General features: G+C 39.5%; 1 protein-coding gene across 2 annotated transcripts in view; it reads left to right on the forward strand.

Annotated features, from left to right (window-relative positions):
• The window catches only part of AFF1 (ALF transcription elongation factor 1), a 127,823-nt gene that overhangs the window by 69,386 nt on the left and 38,907 nt on the right, over window positions 1-19,530 (forward strand). For both annotated transcript variants that reach the window (XM_090266267.1, XM_090266266.1), the window contains exons 4-7: window positions 5,153-5,197; window positions 10,627-10,713; window positions 11,921-11,957; window positions 15,422-15,473. In XM_090266267.1, the coding sequence (XP_090122393.1) occupies window positions 5,153-5,197; window positions 10,627-10,713; window positions 11,921-11,957; window positions 15,422-15,473 (221 nt within the window). The remainder of the gene's footprint in view (window positions 1-5,152; window positions 5,198-10,626; window positions 10,714-11,920; window positions 11,958-15,421; window positions 15,474-19,530) is intronic.

A 19,530-nucleotide genomic window follows, 5' to 3' on the forward strand; every position in this document is an offset into this window, starting at 1 on the left:
GGGATATATCTCAGTACCTTTCTCCCCCTGCCAAGCTAATGATAGTGAATCTTACAATGGATGATATCAAATGGAGGAAATAATAGTAAGTAAAGAGTTTAATGCACTATCAAGTATAATATGTATTCAGTAAGTATTGGGTTGGCAAAAAAGTCCGTATGATTTTTTCTGTAAAATAAAAAAACACATTTTTCATTTTCACCAGTAACTGTATTGATTTGGATATATTGAGTACGTCGGCTATCTCCCACTATTGGGTTCTAATGGGGTAGAGGCCGGGGTTGCTGCTAAATATCTTCCAATGCATAGGACACAGCCCCACAGCAAAGAATTATTTGGTTAAAATGTCAATAGTGTCAGGAAACTTCACAAACCACTTTTGACATGTTTGATCGTCACAGCACCTTCTCCATATACTGCACAAATCTTTTTTTGTGTGTGTTTCAGTTGTGTTTTTACCTTTCTTGGAATAAGAAAGTGTAACACACTGAAAATATTGTTGATCTTCTTCCATCTTTAATATTAAAATAGGTGCACAAAAATTTACCAATTTTGATAAGCTTTTTTAAAATGCACATTGATGTGACAGCTGCCACAATACAATCTAAGAAAATTGTTTGGAATGAAGTTAAAGACAACTAAGCACTACTAGAGCCATTGTATGGAAAAAAAAACCTAAATGAATTTTTTTGCCAACCCAATATCTGCTGTCATTAAAAAAAAATAGAATTATGGTTTTCGTTTAAGGCCATACCCCATTGAGGAAGTGGGGTCTTTGATATGTGGCCTGTCTACATACAGGACACCAGGAGGGGAGTACTGTGTCCTCTAGGCACCTCGATATTGAAGGGGGCAGACAACATTGAGATTTGTAGTTGTAAGTGCCCTGTGAACTAGAGCTTCTTGATTCAGGCAACTAGTTTTTGTTTGTTTGTTTGTTTTAATTTTTGATTTATTTATTATTTTTCTATTACTGTTGTCCCACCTTTTCCCCCATTGCTGCCTACCCACCCAGCCCACCCTTCTCCCACAGTCAATCTCCACCCTGTTCTCCGTGTCCATGGGATATTTATACTAGTTCCTTTACTAAACCCTTCCCCTACTTCTCTACTTTCTCCCCTCCCCCCTGGTAACTTTTAGTCTGTTACTTGTTTACATGCCTCTGGTTCCGTTTTGCTCGTTTGTTTGTGTTGTTCATTAGCTTCCTGTGTTAGGTGATATCATGTGGCATTTTTCTTTTGTTACCTGGCTTGTTTCACTAAGCATAATTCTCCCTAGTTCCATCCATGTTGTCGCAAATGGTAGGAGTCCTTTTTTTTTTTCTGCTGCTGCATAACTGTGGTACTTTACCCAGTGGAACAGGGAACTAGTATTTTGTTGTTGCTTTTTATCCTCTCTTATTCTTTGACTCTGCCCTGGCTGGTTTAGCTCAGTGGATTGAGCGTCGGCCTGCGAGCTAAGTGTCGCTGGTTCGATCTTCCAGTCAGGGTACATCAGAGAAGGAAAACTCTGATTCCAAAAAACCTCCGCTGCCTTGCGGCATACCTCTTCAGGGGAAAGGCTAAGGGAGTAAACCCCGACAGAAAATCCGGAGCCGGAGTCCCTAAGGCGGTTTGACGTTGTAGTCAACAACGGCAACTCCTGCGGCGCACCTGAACCCAAGCTGTATCGACTCCGTCTTTCCCTTGGACCCTTCAGCTGCGAAGAGAGGGGGGTCTGCTGCATGGGCAACAGCAGACCCTCCATATTACCCTGCCCAGGCTCTGTAGCTTCAGCGTCATCGCAAGATGTCGATTCAACACGGGAGGAGACAGATGCCGTGTCACTCCCGAGTCGGACTGCACAGCCATTCTCGGCGGTGCAGATAGACTCTTAAGAAGCTACACCATCGTCTCTCGAGACGGACGGCTGCCGACGACGATTCTTTGACAATGTCTTACTGAAGATCTTCAGCCTTAACTCAGCTGTACTTAGGGAGGCTGGTTACTTCCTGTTTGGCCTCAGAGTGAAAGGGAGTGCCTGAGCAGGAGTGGCAGTGCTCTGCTGGAGAACCAGTGGGACAGTGGATTTTAGGCAAGGGATAAGGCCACTATGGTTTGTTGAACTGCCCCTCCCTTTTTGGAAAATCTCCTTACAGTGGCAGACTTGGAGGAGCCAAGTTGCACTTTATTAAACAAGGCAGCCTCTTCTTCCAGATCTTTCTCTGCAGACACATCTGAAATAGCTATACTCTAGTTTCAGTCTCTGATTTGAGGGAAAAGTGGAGCTATGAGTCTCGGGTAGATGGGATGCAAAGTGGGCGCTACTATACAGACTATGTCCTTACCTTCCCTCTTTTAGGTGCAGTTTTAAATGTATCTTGGTGCACGCAGAAGTCTTCAGATGTAAAGGGGCATTAACTCTTAACTCCTCTAACTTTCAAACAGTTGGTGTAGACGTGTGGGTGGGGGAATACTAAAATGTTGCAGAACGCCATCGTTTGGGCAATTTGAAGGGTTTGTGGGAATTCCTTTTACTATTTTTGAAATTTATCTGTGTGAAATTTCTGAAGAAAAACTTAAATACGTACATATCTTAGTATTTCTCCATGCAAGAACATATATTTATATTATTAAGTCTGCATACCATGCTGCTGGGTGTACTTTGTTTTTTAGCTGGACTGCTATTAAAGGTCATTGATCATTTCCAGTTATTTGCCATTATAAACAGTGCTGCTTAGAGATCTTTAAATATGATATATTCTCAGGTATTTGGAATTGCATCCCTATACTCCTTTGAAATATTCCCACTTATATAAAGGACCTCAAAGGGAAGTTCACAGTAAATTAACCAATTATTGCTTGAATCTAAGAACTTATTTAGAATTTTTAATAGATCATATGGTGACTGTTTAGCAACATGTATCTTACCCTGATAAACAGTAAGCTTACTCACTAATAAACAATAAGCTATAGAAAAATGTCTTCAGTTCTGGTTTGTCTTATGTAATAAAAATTTATTATTTTGTTAATAGTTTATTTTGTATTATACTTTTTGTCATGACCATTTATCCCCCTTATGCCTTCTTCCACCTGCGCCTACCCCCTCCCCCGCAATCACTACACTGTTGTCTGTGTGCATGAGCTCTTTTTCTTTTCTGCTTGATCCCTCTACCCATCCCCCCAAAAGCTGCCAGCCTCATGTAATAAAAATTTAGAAAAAAAAACGAATCTTTTAGTGACATGAAACATCTTGGCTAAGTGTTGACTGCTTGAATAATTATGAAGATTAGAAAGTCTCTTAGTGTCCTGAAATTGTAGCCTTTGATCTCACTCTGTTGGAAGCAGTGGGCAAATCTCTTTTGCCCTCATTCCAACATGCTTCACGTTTTCATTGATTGCCAGGTAGCTTAATTGGATTTCACTTCTCACTCCAGCAACAGATAGGATGAGGGGACTGTTTGACCAGAGTCAATACAGCCATATGCTCTGTTCTATTGATTTACCCTCAACTTAATTATTTTTCCCGAAGACGCATATGAGAAATTGAGACCATAGAATATAATTATATTTTATCCTCAGGTCAAACAACATTCATTTCTGCTAATGTCGTTTTTAGCAGAAATGACAAAACAGCATGACATTCCTGCTAAAATGTTTGCATACTAATGTTTGGTTCAGTTTTTAGGCCTCTGTTAATGGTTTTGAAAACAAAAAGTGGGTAAGCACATCCAGTTGACATGCATGATGCCAGAATGCAGGTCAGGTGGCACCAGCAGGTAAACAAAGATATCCATGATTCTTGGATTATACCTCCTAACTTCCAGGTCCTACCTCAGAAATAACCAACTGTAAACATTTCAATAAAACTTGTTCCATGAAATTTATGTGCTTTAAAAATGGACTCGGGCAGATCAAATCGCATTTGAATTTTGACATGTCCATTAAAGTCACTTCCAGGACAGTGTGCATGTTGTATATTTTCTTTTTCTTTCTTTCTATAAGAATAAACTAAAAGGAGAGAAACAGATTAATAAACTAATTCAGGCATTAACAGTCAATGCTATATTAAATTACACTCAAATTAGAAACAAGAGCCAGGAAAAAGAACCCTTTTCCATCTGCTCTAGCTGTGAGTCAGATATTGCACCAAACTTACTGGGAAGACCAGCACTTCTGCAGAGTAGTCGCAGCAACAGGAGGGTGAGTGTTGTATAGAACTTGCCCAGGGCGCTTGGCTCATGAATTGACACACATCAGAAGTTATTGTTCCTTTGAAAACCATGAAGTCATGGGTTTTGTTTCATGTCTCTAGTTAAGGAAAAGTTTTGGTTATTTTTTTTTTTTTAAGATTTAACTTTTCTTTGCACTTTATTAAAAATATAAAGACTGTAAAATGACATTTCCTAGACACTGTCTCTGGGGTGGTATTAGCAGTAGCAACCATTGTGTGTTTAGCTGGGGATAAGGAAGAGCTATAAATATTGGATCCTTTCTCCAAAACACTAGGTAATCTCTTTCCTTAGGATCTTTTCTGGGGAAATACTACGTGTGTCTGTATGTGTGTGTGTGTACATATTTGTATGTATATGTGTATATAATATGCATATAAAATATCCAAACGCTGACCTGAAGTGCAGCTAGAGACATTTAGCTTTAAAGTGAATTTTTGGCAGGTTAAAATATTACCAAAAAGTTTATCCTTAATTGGACATTGGCCTCCTTACTGTGGGCTTATACTAAGGCATTCAGATCATCACCATCTTTGTGTTCATAGAACTTGGCTCACTGGACAGATGTTGCTGTGAAGTAGTGAACTGTGGCACTGGTTCTGTTTTATCTCTTCCTGCCTCCACTTTTGCTTTCTTTGTTATTCCCCTAGATTTCAGGGGAATAATATTCTTATTGTACGCATTTTCCATTGGAAAATTTTGACCTGCGGGTCATAATTTGTCTGTCATTTTATCTAGCAAAACCCGTTCCCCCATAATTAAGTCAGGTTAATCTCTTCTGTCTTATTTCACCCAGGATGTAACGTTCCTAATATTTAGCAAGTACAGGTGGGTCCCAAGGTGATTCTACTTACGGGAGGATTGCTGTATTAATACCAGCATCTAATAATACTGTGATTTTTTTTTGTTTGTGTGCTAATTTTTTTTTCTTTTCACTTTCAGCAGACCTATTCCAATGAAGTCCATTGTGTTGAAGAGATTCTGAAGGTGAGTTTATTGTTACTGTTTCTCACTTGAAGAAATATTTAAGTAGGCAGGAGTATATCTATGTACTTTGACTTTAGTGAAAAGTTGCGATTCCAAACTTTTATATAGCCCCCACCCCACCCCAAACACCTTCAAATGGAAAATTAACCAGAGCAGTAACAAAAGGAGTCTAAAAACGTTATGGAACTCTCGGACAGATTTTATTAATAAAAATGAAGTCTTCAAACTGCAAGACATTTGGACCAGAGTTTTAAGACCTGTCTCTCAAGTTTTGTTGGTTGTCCGTAAACACGTGGGGGAGTTGCCCACTTCCTAGAGGGGAAGCTGCCTGCAGTGATACAGTAAGGGAAGCACCGGCTGCTAGAGTGCTTGATTTACATACACCTCATGGTGGTTTGTATATTGCATCTCACATGTACAGCCATATCTTCAGTGATACCATAAGTTTATTATTTAAAACTTTTGTTTTTTACTTTTTATTTATTAATGTGTGTGTGTGAGAGAGAGAGAGAGAGATTGATTGATTGTTCCACTTATGCCTTCATTGGTTGATTCTCATATGAGAGAGAGAGATATTGAGTGACTGATTGATTGATTGATTGATTGATTGTTTCACTTACTTATGCATTCATTGGTTGATTCTCATGTGCCCTGACCGGGGAATCAAAGCCACAACCTTGATGTATCGGGACGATGCTCTAACCAGCAGAGCTATCCGGCCAGGGCCAAGACTGAGTTCTTAAAGTGGTAAAAAGAAAAACAGAAAGTAACTGGACATCTTTAGACGTATAAGGAAGGCTTATTGTTTTTGCTCTTGTTTATTGGTTGTGCCATGAACATTTGTGTTGCTTTTAGAAATACATCATTGAATCCATTATCCATTTGTTCATGTTTTCTTTCACAAGGATGACAACTTCCTTTTAGAATTTAGTTCCAAGAGGGGAAAATTCCCCTCATGAACCAGTATGCTTTCTTTTTATCAGAAAAGGATTGTATAAACTGTTATGTTTCCCATTTCGGCTTTAATTTCTAGGAAAGCTAGAGATAAAATTAATGCTCAGTTATAGCTTTTAATTTCCTTCCATTCAGTTTTAATGATGCTCTTGCTTTGTCTTTTACTATAAGTTTTCTCATTTTCTTGTAAGTAGGAGAGAAATATATCTGACACGTGTACCTATTAATTTGTATCTCTACTGCTCACTCTTTCCTCAAAATACATGCTTACCCAGTTTTTTCTTTAATTTTTAATTGTAAAGTATGAAGTGAGATGGAGCCAAAACTAGTAATTAAGTGTATTGATTATCTTGTCACTTAGATTTTTATAAAAGTAGTTAGTGTCTAACCAGATATTTGGAAAATATTTTTGTTTTACAAACTTTTGTACCATACTTTTGTAATTAAGATTTTCTGAGAAAGAAATACCTCTAAGGGAGCATACTTTGTCCTGCTAAAAATTGAGAAATTTTTGTCAACCAGCAAGTATGATTAATAATAAACAAGTTATCTTGATTGAGTTTGGTTGATGCTGTCTCCCTCTGGTATTTCTGAAATTCTTTGGTATGGTGAGTCATCAAAACAACAAATGACTTAGTTATAAAATATGGCCATAGCATTTTTTTCTGGAGTTGTGTGTGATTTGTTTTATAATTATTTCCAAAATAAATGCAACAGTATATATTACTTGTCTCTGCATATGTCAAACGCTTCTCTTAGGTTTTGATGTATGTTAATATATGACTATCAAATCCTTTATCTAGGATGATGGTATTAGAGCTTAGACAAGCATTTTTAATTTAATAAACTCATCCCTTCTCTCTCTCCTCTTACCCAACATCATATTAATAAATTCTTACTTACCTGGAAATGCTTGAAACTAAATCGTTAATATAAGCAACTATATTACAAATAGAGAGACCAAGTAGAAGCATGTGCTGTCCACTTAGACTCTGTTTCCTTCTCTTCTCCTCTTTTTGTGGCCTCAAGTTATGTGTTCTTCCTGGGCCTCAGTTTCCTCATCACTGAAATGAAGGCCCTGGGCTAGTAGATGACCTCCAGGGTCTATTCCAGCTCTCACTCTCTGATGTTGATCCAGATACTTTCCTCTTCCTCATGGTTCCTGTTCTTACCGTGTACCAGTAATTTATGAAGATTGCCAGGAATCCTAACACAAACCTTTCTGATGGCAGTAGAGGCAGTAAACAGAGTTCTAAAAGAGAAAAATCAATCATGGAAGATATTGTTTGGTTCTCTAGGGGAAATATTAAGGATGGAAGTGTTTTAATGAAGGGGAAATGGTAGTCTATAACTTCTACAGGCTGATGGACTAAGAAGATAGCAGACAGACATGGCTAGAAACCAGGAATTGTTCATGCACAAGAGTTCAGACAGGGCAGTGTGCTCTGAATGGGTGAATGAAAATAGCTCAGGTTTTTCCTTATGGTGGTATAGCCTCTTGGAGGAATAATGCAGAACTTGTAGATGTTACCTTAGTGCAACATTCCAGTGACATTGGTACAATGAGCAGTAAGGCTAGTGTGTGTTTGTTCATTCATTCATTTCCTCCACAAATACCCATTAAGCTTCGAATACTTTCCTAGGCACTGGGGAAGCCATATGAGAGCCCTTGCTCTCGTGGAGGTCATAGTGGGGAAGATGAATATATAATAAAATGCCAGATATTGATAAGTGGTATGAGTCATATAGCAAGCAAATGAACAGATGACTAAGCAGAGGAAAGAGCACAGAAATCTTGAGATGGGAACAGGTTGGTGTGTTATAGAACAGCGAGAACTAGATTGTGTTTAGAGCAAAATGAGCAAGGTGGTATGTGGAATGGAGATAGCAGCTATGTCACCCAGGCCAGGACTGAGGCAGTGCCAAGTATTTTACCACCACTGATGTGGTAAGTCATTGTTAAGGTTGGGAGCAAATTCATGGCCTTGCGATTCTGGGCAGCTTCCTCTCCTTATGGTCCCAGTTCTCTTAAGGCCTAACTCCCCCTCCTAAGCTAGGCATTTAGGGAAGCACGTCCGTTCTTTCATACTACCAGCAAACCGCTCAGGACCTGAAAGAGCTGATGCACATTCCAACTGCCTGATTCAATAGGCAGGGCTGGCTGCCCTTAGGCATTGAGAGTGCAATGGATGTTTTCTGGTAATAATTGGTGACCAAAAGTCATAGATTGGAGTTCTAAAGAAATTGGAATTTTAAATTCTAAGGAAATTCTTGGAAAACTTAAGGGTGGTCCTTTCAAACAGCTTCTCAGTTAATTACTATGTTTTTACATTGTAACATTATCATGGTCCAATAGCTTAAAGTATAGTGAGAAAGAAAATAGTAAGGAGCTCTTTTTGGTGTGGTATTGAAGTTCTTTAAAATTAGACTTTTAATTAAAAATTGTAATGCTTTTAATTTTTTCAGTGCTTTATATGCACCATGTATCCAAGCATTTTATGGGAATTACCCTTAACACTTGAAAAAATAAGTGGTCTTAGTCTACCTGTTATTGCGAACTGAGGTGCAGAGACCTGGGACAACTCAGGCTAACGTGTCTGGTGAGGGTCAGACTTAGGATTCCAGTCCGGGTCTTTGGCTCAGGATGCTTACATTTTAGTACAGAACTTCTCCTTTTTACTGAACGAAACCAATGGCTGGACAAAGGGACACTTTCACCATTAAAGGGACACTTTGCCATTAATACAAATTACTCAAAAAAGCCCAGCATCAATTTGCTTGTTACTGTGCCAGGCCGTTTACGTCAGTCGTGGGGCTGTAGCAACCTAGAGAGTGGCTGTGGGGACAGGCCAGGGAAGATGCGACTGAGATTGGGATTGGAAATAACCTGCTAGAAGAGCTCCGTGTCCAGTTGCTGCAAGGATCAGTGGCATTTTCGTCATAGAAAGGTTGGTCCCCATTTTGAAGAAAATGAAGTGTTAAAATACACGATGTGTTATACAAAGGAAGTAATGCAGCCTGAACTAGGGTCATCAGATGGCTGGTAGAGAGTTGCCTGTTGGTCTTTAAGCCAGTTTGCCAGGCAGATCTGACACATGTAGTGTCACGAGCAAGGGAGCATATCCAAAAGGAGTCACACCTGTTTGTGTCTTTCCACAATGCCAAGTTTATTAGGGGAGATTTCCCCAATTAGCCAATAGAGTCACACGCAGGTAGAAGTGAGCAGAACAAGTGTCCAGAGCAAAGTCCCAGTCATTGGTGGTGTCTGCAGGTGGAGAGGCGATCGTCTGCCTCTAGCCAGGCAGCTGCAGTGGCAGCACACATCGATGGAGTGGAAGTCCGGCAGGGCTCTGATGGTGACCTGTGGTACAGCTAAGCTTGAGCATCAGGTGTTCGAAGCTCTGAGTTCTTATAGCCCACAACAGGTGGAGGTCCCGCTCACCTCAGTGTCCAGATGGAGCCCTTATCTGTGTCCAGACTTGTGGTTTTGGGCCTCCTCGTACACCTCATTACCTCAGTCTTGACATAGCTCTTGGCATAACTGTCATGGTTGACAGTGACTCCATATTGGATTGTGTTTAAAAAAAGTCCGCTCTGCTCTTGCTCTATGCATGTGGGAATGTATTTTTTTTTCTCTTCGACTGGGAAGGCAACAGACCTATACTCTGTGCTCTTAGCCACTGGCTTCCTGAGGTACGCAGTCCAGTCATTTCCTTTCTATTTTCTCACCTGTAGAACAGAAGGGTTGGAGTTAATGATCTCCAACACTGTTCAGCTCTTTACAAAGCGCATGTGTTTTCCAATAGTTTTCTTTTAACCAAAGTAAAATACAATTCATGAATGTGGTTAGAAAAAAAGAATTTATGTCAAGATAAATGTATTAATTTGTAAGATTTAGAAACCTTGCCTCTGAAGAGTGAATAGAAATTAAACTTCTGTTAATGGAAAGGGAAGGTAATTTTTTAAGGCTCTCTCCTCCAAACAGGTCTTATGTACTAATAGTGTGTATCAAGGAAGGGTCAAATTCATTAAATCTCTTCCAAGAGGAACAAGTGACCTGTATTACTTGTTTGCTTAAGTCAAACAGGAAAGTTCTTCTTCCTTTGAACTTAAATAATTCCAGGAAATGCAATAAAGAAGCTGAGCGAGAAAGAAAGCATTGAGCAGAGACTCAGTTTTCACAGTTATATAAGCTCTGGTAATACCTATCACGTTTTTACGCTTTATAATATTCAGAGTGTTTAAAGCCATTCCTGTTCTGTACTCATGTTTTTCTTTTTCAAACAGATTTTGGAGATCTTCAGCTTTTGAACATGGCCTTTTAAATAGGAGTTTTTAAAAAAGTAAATGAAATAACTTTAAAGGTTTCACTTTTCATTTACTATCAGTGCATTCTACATTGTTTAAAAAGTTAAATAGAAATAAATGTTCTTTTTATAACTGACTTTTTCTTCCCTTTCCAAATCTCTTTTCAGGAAATGACCCATTCATGGCCTCCTCCTTTGACAGCAATACATACCCCTAGTACCGCTGAGCCCTCCAAATTCCCTTTTCCCACAAAGGTAATTTGTTACAACTGCAACAGGCACTGCACCCACAGTGAAAAGTCTGCGGATTGCTATGAGCCAGATTAGTCATTTATTACTTGTTGAAATCTTTCGCGATTGGGTTAAAATCACAATTAATTTGGTTTCTGAAGTGCTTCATAATGCTTTCAGACACTTGATTCTCCAAGTTATGTCAGTAAGAATATCTTATATTTGTGTAGGGTTTCCTAGCTTATGAAAGCATTCAGGATTTTCTAATAAACTTTTTCAGTTGAGGGTCATTACCGAGAAATGGGGAAACAGAGGTACAGGAAAATTAAGTGAGACAGGCTGTCTGATTCCTAGGTTAGAATTTAGACATGCATGTATACATACGTGCATACATACATCTTACACTACTCACACCTCTTTTCTTAAAGTCTAACATAATCAGCTACACTTATGCTGGCTTTAATAACAAGCAAATCAGTAGCTAACTTATATGTTTCTGTTGCAGTATTTGTGAGCGGTGTATTAAAAACGAAAACATTACCATTTTTCTTTTGAGGGGAAGGGGTCATACTTTAAATAGCTTTCAGAATATAGTAGTATCATCTTTAGGTCTGTATTCTGTCTGCCTTGGTATGCATGCCCATTGTTAATATCTTACAGCTATTCCTTTCCATGATAATTGTTGTTCCAAAGGTTATGTTGTGGCTCAGTGGATTGAGTGTCGGCTTGCAAACCAGGTGTCGCTGGTTCGACTCCCAGTCAGGGCACATGACTAGGCTGCACGCCAGGTCCCCAGTTGGGGGCACGTGAGAGGCAACTGCACATTGATGTTTCTCTCTCTCTCTTTATCCTTTCCCCTCTCTCTAAAAACAGATAAATAAAATAAAATAAAAATAAAAGAAATTAAAGTAACCTTGTTAAAAAATATATTAAAAAAAAAGGCTATGTCTACCCAAACCAGTATTTGCCACATTAGTTTACATATTTTCTAATGATAGTTTTTTTAAAGATGATTTATTATATTACTGGTTTTAAGGTAAAACATTATATATGCTTTGTTTAAAAAAATCTTTGCTCAACACCAAAGGAAAAATAGACTTTAAGAAAAAAGGAAAGCAATAAAATCTACTTTATGTAAAAATTATATTTATCAGTGTTTAATGGATTTAGTTATGATACAACATTTGATTTATAAGCCTTAATAACTGGAGATTTTTATTGTCCTTTCTAGGAATCTCAGCACATCAGTTCTGCAACCCAAAACCAAAGTAAGTAAATGTATGTAACTGATTATTGTACTGAAGAACAAAGCATGATTTTGACTCTTTTAATATTAAGAAAATAATTAATGAAAAATGCCTCAGCACAGATAAGGGCTTCCTGTGTGGAAAGACTAGGAAGGGATGGCAAACATAAAGCTGTTCCGTAAGTGGAATTTTAATTTGTTACAAATACTTCATGAAGCTGTCTTAGTAAAATCCTTAACAAATATAATTTGGTATTACCTGAAACATGATCAGTATCTTGAATGAGACTCTCAGAGCATTACAATCTAGGAATTGTATACAAGGGTGAGCAAAAGTAGGTTTAAAGTTGGGAAGTGATACTATTCTGAGTTAATAAAGCTATTGTAATAATCATAACCTGCATGTAGTTTTACATACAAACAACTGTAAACCTACTTTTGCCAACCCCTGTATAAGAATAGGTGCAGTATTTTGTCTGATTCTTATATTTTTTTTTAATAAAAAGTGATAAATTTTTATAAAGGATACAGCACATTGCTTCTTTAGTCACTCTATATGTATCCACCATATAATTCATTTTTTAACCCCTTTCTGGATTGTAAATACTTGAAAATCCAGAGGGAAACAGAAGAAAGGTAACCGAATCCAGCTTTTCTCTTTATCAGTAACCCTGGTAAACTCTTTGTATCCCAACTACATGTAAGGTATTTCATGCCTTACAAAATTGGTTAGGGTGTCTGTAATCATTTAGTTCATTAATACTATGTGGTAAGTTCCCAAGTTATGTAGTTTTAGTCTTCAAATGATGGGGAGACCAAAGTAAATTGTGTGTTGTGTGCATGTTGGGAGAGGGAGCTCAGAGATATATTCCAGGGAGGTGACTCTTCCTTCATATCTCCCTACCTCATTCTTTCCCTCACTTAACATTTCCCCCTTCATTATTATATCATGTAAGTTGGATGTGAGGAGAGTAACACAATGAAAAACAGGGACAGAGCATCCTTCCTCTAGAGCAGGGGTGGGCAAACTACAACCCGAGAGCCCAACTTTTTTGCAGCTAGTTTTTGTAAAGAAGGTTTTATTGGGACACAGCCATACCCATTTATTTATTCTTAAGCTACAGGGTATAGTATGCAAAGTCTAAAATACTTATCTGGAGGATTTCTGGAGCTGTGAGACAGGAACTGTGGATGAGGACTAAAAATAAATATGAGAAATATATTTATCTGAATGACCAAATAGATATTTCTTATAAATCACAATATCACAGCACTTTACATATGTATTATAATTGGGAAAAGTACATATATATGTCTAATTATTACAGAAAAAGTTTGCTGCCCCCTGCCCTGGAGATACTAAATAAGATCTTACAAAGAACTCTTAACTAAATTTTCCCCAAAGGTGGAGAAATAAGCCTGACCGTCTTGCCACAGTGTTGTACAAGTAGTAGCAAGGTAAACTGAACAGAAATTGGTGGCTGCTAGGAAGATTGGGAAATCTCTGTCCAAAAATGGATAATGGGTGGAGTGGCCCAGGGAGGAGCGGGCCACCAGCTGGGTGGGCACAGGACTGCTCTGTGCTCCTTTCCCTCCACCTGCAAGGGTGCCAGCACGCAGCTTCTGTCCCTTCCACTGGGTTACTCACAGCTTCACAGCTAACTCCTGGTTTAGAAAGACCTTTCCATCCTTTAAACTGATTTCCTCTTTTAGCAAATATAGTTGAAAATGGACTGGTAAGTATTTTCTTGTTCAGGTATGGGTGGGTGGTCCTGTCAGCCTGTGGAGTAGTGTGGGTTGGTTCCTTGTTGCTCTGACGAGAAATTTTCAGACACTGGCAGGTCTCCTGTAGACCTTGGCTCGCCAGATGCTTACCCTGGGGTCTTACATGCTGCTGCCGCTTAGTCTGTTGGTGTTCTGTGGAACCCTGTTTACCTTTGTGAGAATGTGGCCCTTCTGGGCCCTGATTGGACCTGAAAGGGGTCTAGTTGTATGTTGCATGAAGAGTGGAATTTATGTGAATATAGTTTTCAGAAAGGTAGAGCTTGACACATATTTCTCAAAGTATGCCCAACAAGAGAATTTAAACATCTTGAAGAGTGATCATACTTTGGAGTCCTGTGGAGTTAGAGAATGATATCTACATGTACAAAAGCTGGCTGCCTGAGGATGACCAGAGTCCTGGGCAACGTAGTGCTCAGAGCTCAGACAAGAGGACTGTGTAGGGGTCCCTGTACATGGTCAGAGGGGTGATTTTAACCCCCTAATTTGTCGCCCTGGCCCTAGCTTTCTAGCCAGAAGGGGAAGCAATTTTATGCTATCATGTAAGAGCTGCTGCCACCATGAGGATAAAGTGATTAATTACAGATATTCAGGGGTCTCCACATGACATTTATGAAAGATATCACTCACCCTTGCCTAAAAGGCATCCATATTTCCATTCCACTCCGAGTTCTGTTTCAGGTCCCCGTTAGCTCATGCTTAGGCAAAATCAGTAGCCTCTTAACTGGTTGTTGTCCCCACACTTAGCGTTTCCTGCTCCCTTCTAATTTATACCAGGCTACACCTCCAGGATAATCTTCCTGAGAAATTGCTGTATCGAGCCCCTGTGCAGACCTTTGGTGGTGTCTCATTGTCCAACAAATAAAGTCATGACTTCCCATTCCAGCATTGAGAGCCCTCCAAAATCTGACTTCCACCTGTGTTTCCATGCCGTTCACCATAGATTCTGCACCCCAGCTTTACCCTCTCCACATCTGGGCCACTTGAACTCCTCTCATTCAGTACCTTGTTCACATTGTCTCATCTGCCTGAAGATCTTCCTTACCCTCCTGCCAGAAGTCATTCTGTCGAAATTTCACTCATTTTTTGTGACACAGTTCATTTTGTTCCCTTTTTAATTTGCCTTCTTTAATCATTACCAACAAAGGGACCATTCTCTAGATACCGGGGACTGTTAATTTATGATTGATTTGTGTACTGAATCTCACATCGCCTTGGGTTTTGGGTAGTTGTGTCCCTGTTTGATGTCCCACAGTCAACTGTAAGCTCATTGAGGACAAGGTCCAATGCCTTGAACATCCTGTCTACTAGGCAGACTATAAATAGCTGTTGAATATATAAATTGTGGGGGTAGTTGAATAATGGAGGGACAGGTGGGAGGGAGAGCATGAGTGGCCAAGGATAGAGGCTGTGAAAGGAGTGCTTGCAAATCATTGGTGGGGCCTGCTGCAAGCCGTGCTTTTCAGGGTGTTTTTGCTCTGTTAAGGGTTTTGAATTCTTAGCAAGTCTTCTCTCTAGAAATAACATAAAGAATGGTGAGATTATACCAAGTGCAGTGTTTAGCACTCTGGCTAACACAATGTAAATATACTAAGTGTCCACATGAAAAGGTGGGGGAAAACAGCAAAAAGGGGGATTTGTAACTAAAAATCTCATGAATATAAGTCATTGTGTTGCTCTAACCATTTTGCCCTCCCCCCACAGAACAATATGACACAGCTTCAAAAACCCACCCTAATTCTCAGCAGGGAACATCGTAAGTACATGGTTTTGTTTGTTAAAAGTTTATAATACAACATTGTAATTTCCCATGTAAATCTATTGCTTGGATTTTCCCCCCTGCTTTCAAGTAATGACTTTCATAATATCCTGCTGCATTGCAGAGGGAAGAAATGACCCACATTTATATTTGGATTAAGTTCTGTTAAAGGTTTAGGCACCATGGAAGAGTTTGCTAAGGGGTTTTCTCAAAAGAAAGGCGTTTGAGCTGCTGTTTACCTATTTACTGTGGAAAATAGAAGGTTTTAGCTTTATAAATTTTAGTCTTAAGTAGCTTTAGCTTTTAGAAACAAATTTTGGTGGATGTGCACAATTTAAGGCTTTCTGTCACCTTTTTGGCCTAGTTTTAAAGAATGACGCCTATTGCCCAGCTGTTCTTTATTAAGGCCAAGTAAGTCCAGATATAGTTTGGGTTTTTGGAACAGTTTAAACTACATAATAAAGATTTTTAAATCAGCATTTTGACCCAATTCGTCATTTCTTGGTGGTATTGAACTAATAGTTCTTCTTTTCACACATCCAGAAGGGATGCTGAGGGAATAAGAAAGAGGGCCTTTCTTGCCTTCAGTGTCTAAGCCATCACTAACATGGAGCTGTAGCCAGAGAGGATCTCAGCTTCAAGCTCCAGCTTTCTTCTTTTCTGGGCATAATGTTTACTCCATGTATTATGGAAGGAGGGATTGCTGTGGATTGACTATTTTGAAAACTGTATAGTTGAGGTAAAGAGCTAATTTTGTCTTCTCACCTTGACTGAATGTGGACCAACTAAAATCACCATTCCCAAGTACCACTGTTCCCTTGATGTGATGTGTTTTCATTTCTCCATAGCAAAATAAGAAAAAAAGAACAATATAATGAGATTTTTTTAAAGGTAAATTCATTATAGTTTAAGTGATGGATTTTTTTTGTGCGTGTATAATAAAAACCTTTTTGTGGTACTGGCATGGCAGATGGTTTTTGCTTGTTTTTATTGTCCTTTACTAGAAAAAGTATTTAACCATATGTCAGTTATTTTTTCCCTTTTTCTTTTTTCCCTTTTCTTAAAAAATAATTGTACTGGCTCCAAAATTTTGACAGTCTAGAATCATCTGCTTAGATTAATTACATCTAAGGAAGGAGGAGGTTTGTTAAGCTAGTTGATAGCTGGGAGAGAATAGAACCACATCGCCAAGGACCACAATTGTAATAATGCTGTAAAAGCTCTGTAACTTCTCCCAAGGTTTTACACCTTGTGGTCTTTAAATGGTTGGTAGTAGAGCCCTTTAGATGGTAAAAGGCCATCCATGGCCAGTGTCCTTGGGGGCAGTGAGGAAGGGGTACTTAAGGGCTTGCCTCCCACTTGGCAGTGGGAATAGAAGGAGGAGCTCTCCAAGCAGGAGAGTGGGTGGAGGCAGCAGCCCCAGGAGGAGGAAGCAGCTGTGTCCGGGGCTTGGGAGTGGAGGAAGATAGGCAGTGAGGTCTGATCTGGGCCTAAGAAGTAACTTCAGATCAGGCAGGTCATAGCTGTACTTTTCCATAATGCTTTCCATCACACCTCAGGCTTACATAGTTGTTCAGGACTTAGACCATTTTCTGTGACAATTTTGCTACTCAGAGAAATGGGTAAGTTCTGATAAATAAGTTAAATCAATGAAATCAGAGGTGCCTGGATTTCTGTCTAACAGGTATACTTACATCTTGTGATATTTTCAGTGTTTTCTTTACAAAAACTATTAATTTGCTCTCTATATAGAATTAACTAGAAAACTATTTTGTTATGTTCCTAATTGATTTAGGGAAGGGATGTAAGTAGGACCTAGTGGAGGCAAAGAGGAAAGAGGGTGGTCCAGGAGAGTGATACTGAACCCAGGTGGGTACTGGGGCTGCCTGGCTGTGGTTGTGTGGGCCTGGGGTTGCTGATACTGGTACATGCCCAAGTGAAATGTACTTCCAGGATTGAGGAATCACATATGTGGAGACTGGATGAAAGCAGTGTTGCAGTTAATTGGTAACATGCAGTCATTGTTCAGGATTTAGTGCAGTAGATCTCTCAGTGCTAGCAGGTTAATTTGATCTAGTGCCAGCGTTAGGGTTCTGGGACATGCACTTAAACTGTTAGAATGGCTCATAGAAAGCCAGGGAGATAGTCTAATGCACTTTGAATGTGAGGGAAAAAATGTTACTTGCAGGGTCGTTTGTACTTTGGTTTTAAAAATCAGTCTTGGTCATAACACTCTTCTTTCAGAGTTACCGGTACTTGGGAATCCTTAGAAAAGTGGAATAGTATGTGTGAAGGAAAACAGAAGGGCCTAGCACTAGAAAATAAGTTGTGGAGAATCTGTATTAACTTATATCTGTCCAGACTTTGGGGTTGGGGGGTGGTTAACCAGGTGGTAGGAGGATGCAGGTGTGAAAGAAATATGTACAGAGTCCATTGCTTTTATTTTCTGTAGTTGAAGCTCTAGTTAGTTCTCAAATGATGAATTCCTTCTGCCAAGCTCTGCAGGGACCCAAGGGATCAAGGGATTGGCTGGGACGTCAGTGCTATTTACCCTAAGTTTAGAGGAGGCAATGTTGCTTTAAAGGGTCCTGGCTTTGGAATCCTCTTCTTTCCAAGGCTTAGATCTGTTGAGTTCTTGGGGTATTTCCTTTTTTAAAAAAAATTAAAAAATATATACAGTTATTATGTCCTTCATATAATTGTGGACGGTTCCCTTCCTATGCAGATACAATTTATAAGTATCAATTCTTTTGTCATTCTCTCAAAAGGGATAATCTGTTAATGTTTAGGAAGCTATAAAGCAGTCACAGGTATTACAGTTGCCAACTTTCTTTTTCTTTCCCAACCCTTACCCTGAAATTTGCCAAGCCCTTACGTGCCTTTATTTTTCTTGTGTCTCAGAAATTGTCTGTACTTATTTAGACTAAGAGACAGAAATTAGCCATTATAGCAATTTGCAGTTTTTATTTACTTATGTAGAAAGTTTCTTTTGAAATGAAGGAAATATTTGGACGTGAGGCTGGGATTGAGCTCATCCCAGAAGTTTGATGAAAAGAAATGGCACAAAGTTAATAAAGGCTGGGAAGAGGCTGATACCTTTTAAATGAGTCTGAGTTTTCAACTTTTGCTCAAAACTTTATTGAGTTTTGAATATCTTGGCAAAGGATGCCCCGTTCTTTCAGTTTATTGTAATACAAAGTCATCACATCAGGACACGTGTCAGCTGAAATGTCCTAGAATTAAGTCTGAAGAAGTGGCTTACTTGGACCAGTTCATTTAAATCATACTTACCCTAAGGAAATTATTTATAATTCTCCTTTTCAAGGTACTTCTTTTCGTCTTATCTCTAAATGTTAGCCTGTATTATGTGAGAGTGTTTTGCCTGGATCCTTTATTTTAATGGTACCTCTAACTTTGAGTGCTGTTTGCTGACAAATATTATGGAAGAAGTGGTAGAAATCACCCTGATGTGCAAGCTTATAAATTGTCACTGAGATTATACCCCCACCTCCTGTGAACAAGGAAGGAACATTTGTGCTGATCAGTTAGTTACACATTGGTCGTCATCGTCGTCGTCGGCAGCCGTCTGTCTCGAGAGACGATGGTGTAGCTTCTTAAGAGTCTATCTGCACCGCCGAGAATGGCTGTGCAGTCCGACTCGGGAGTGACACGGCATCTGTCTCCTCCCGTGTTGAATCGACATCTTGCGATGACGCTGAAGCTACAGAGCCTGGGCAGGGTAATATGGAGGGTCTGCTGTTGCCCATGCAGCAGACCCCCCTCTCTTCGCAGCTGAAGGGTCCAAGGGAAAGACGGAGTCAATACAGCTTGGCTTCAGGTGCGCCGCAGGAGTTGCCGGTGTTGACTACAACGTCAAACCGCCTTAGGGACTCCGGCTCCGGATTTTCTGTCGGGGTTTACTCCCTTAGCCTTTCCCCTGAAGAGGTATGCCGCAAGGCAGCGGAGGTTTTCTGGAGTCAGAGTTTTCCTTCTCTGTACACATTGGTAGGTCTCACAGAATTTAAGTGGAGATCCTGTTCTTGCAAATTCTCCA

The sequence above is a fragment of the Furipterus horrens genome, unplaced genomic scaffold (genome assembly GCF_987537825.1).
Source record: "Furipterus horrens unplaced genomic scaffold, mFurHor1.1.pri manual_scaffold_2, whole genome shotgun sequence".
Classification (NCBI taxonomy): Eukaryota; Metazoa; Chordata; class Mammalia; order Chiroptera; family Furipteridae; genus Furipterus; species Furipterus horrens.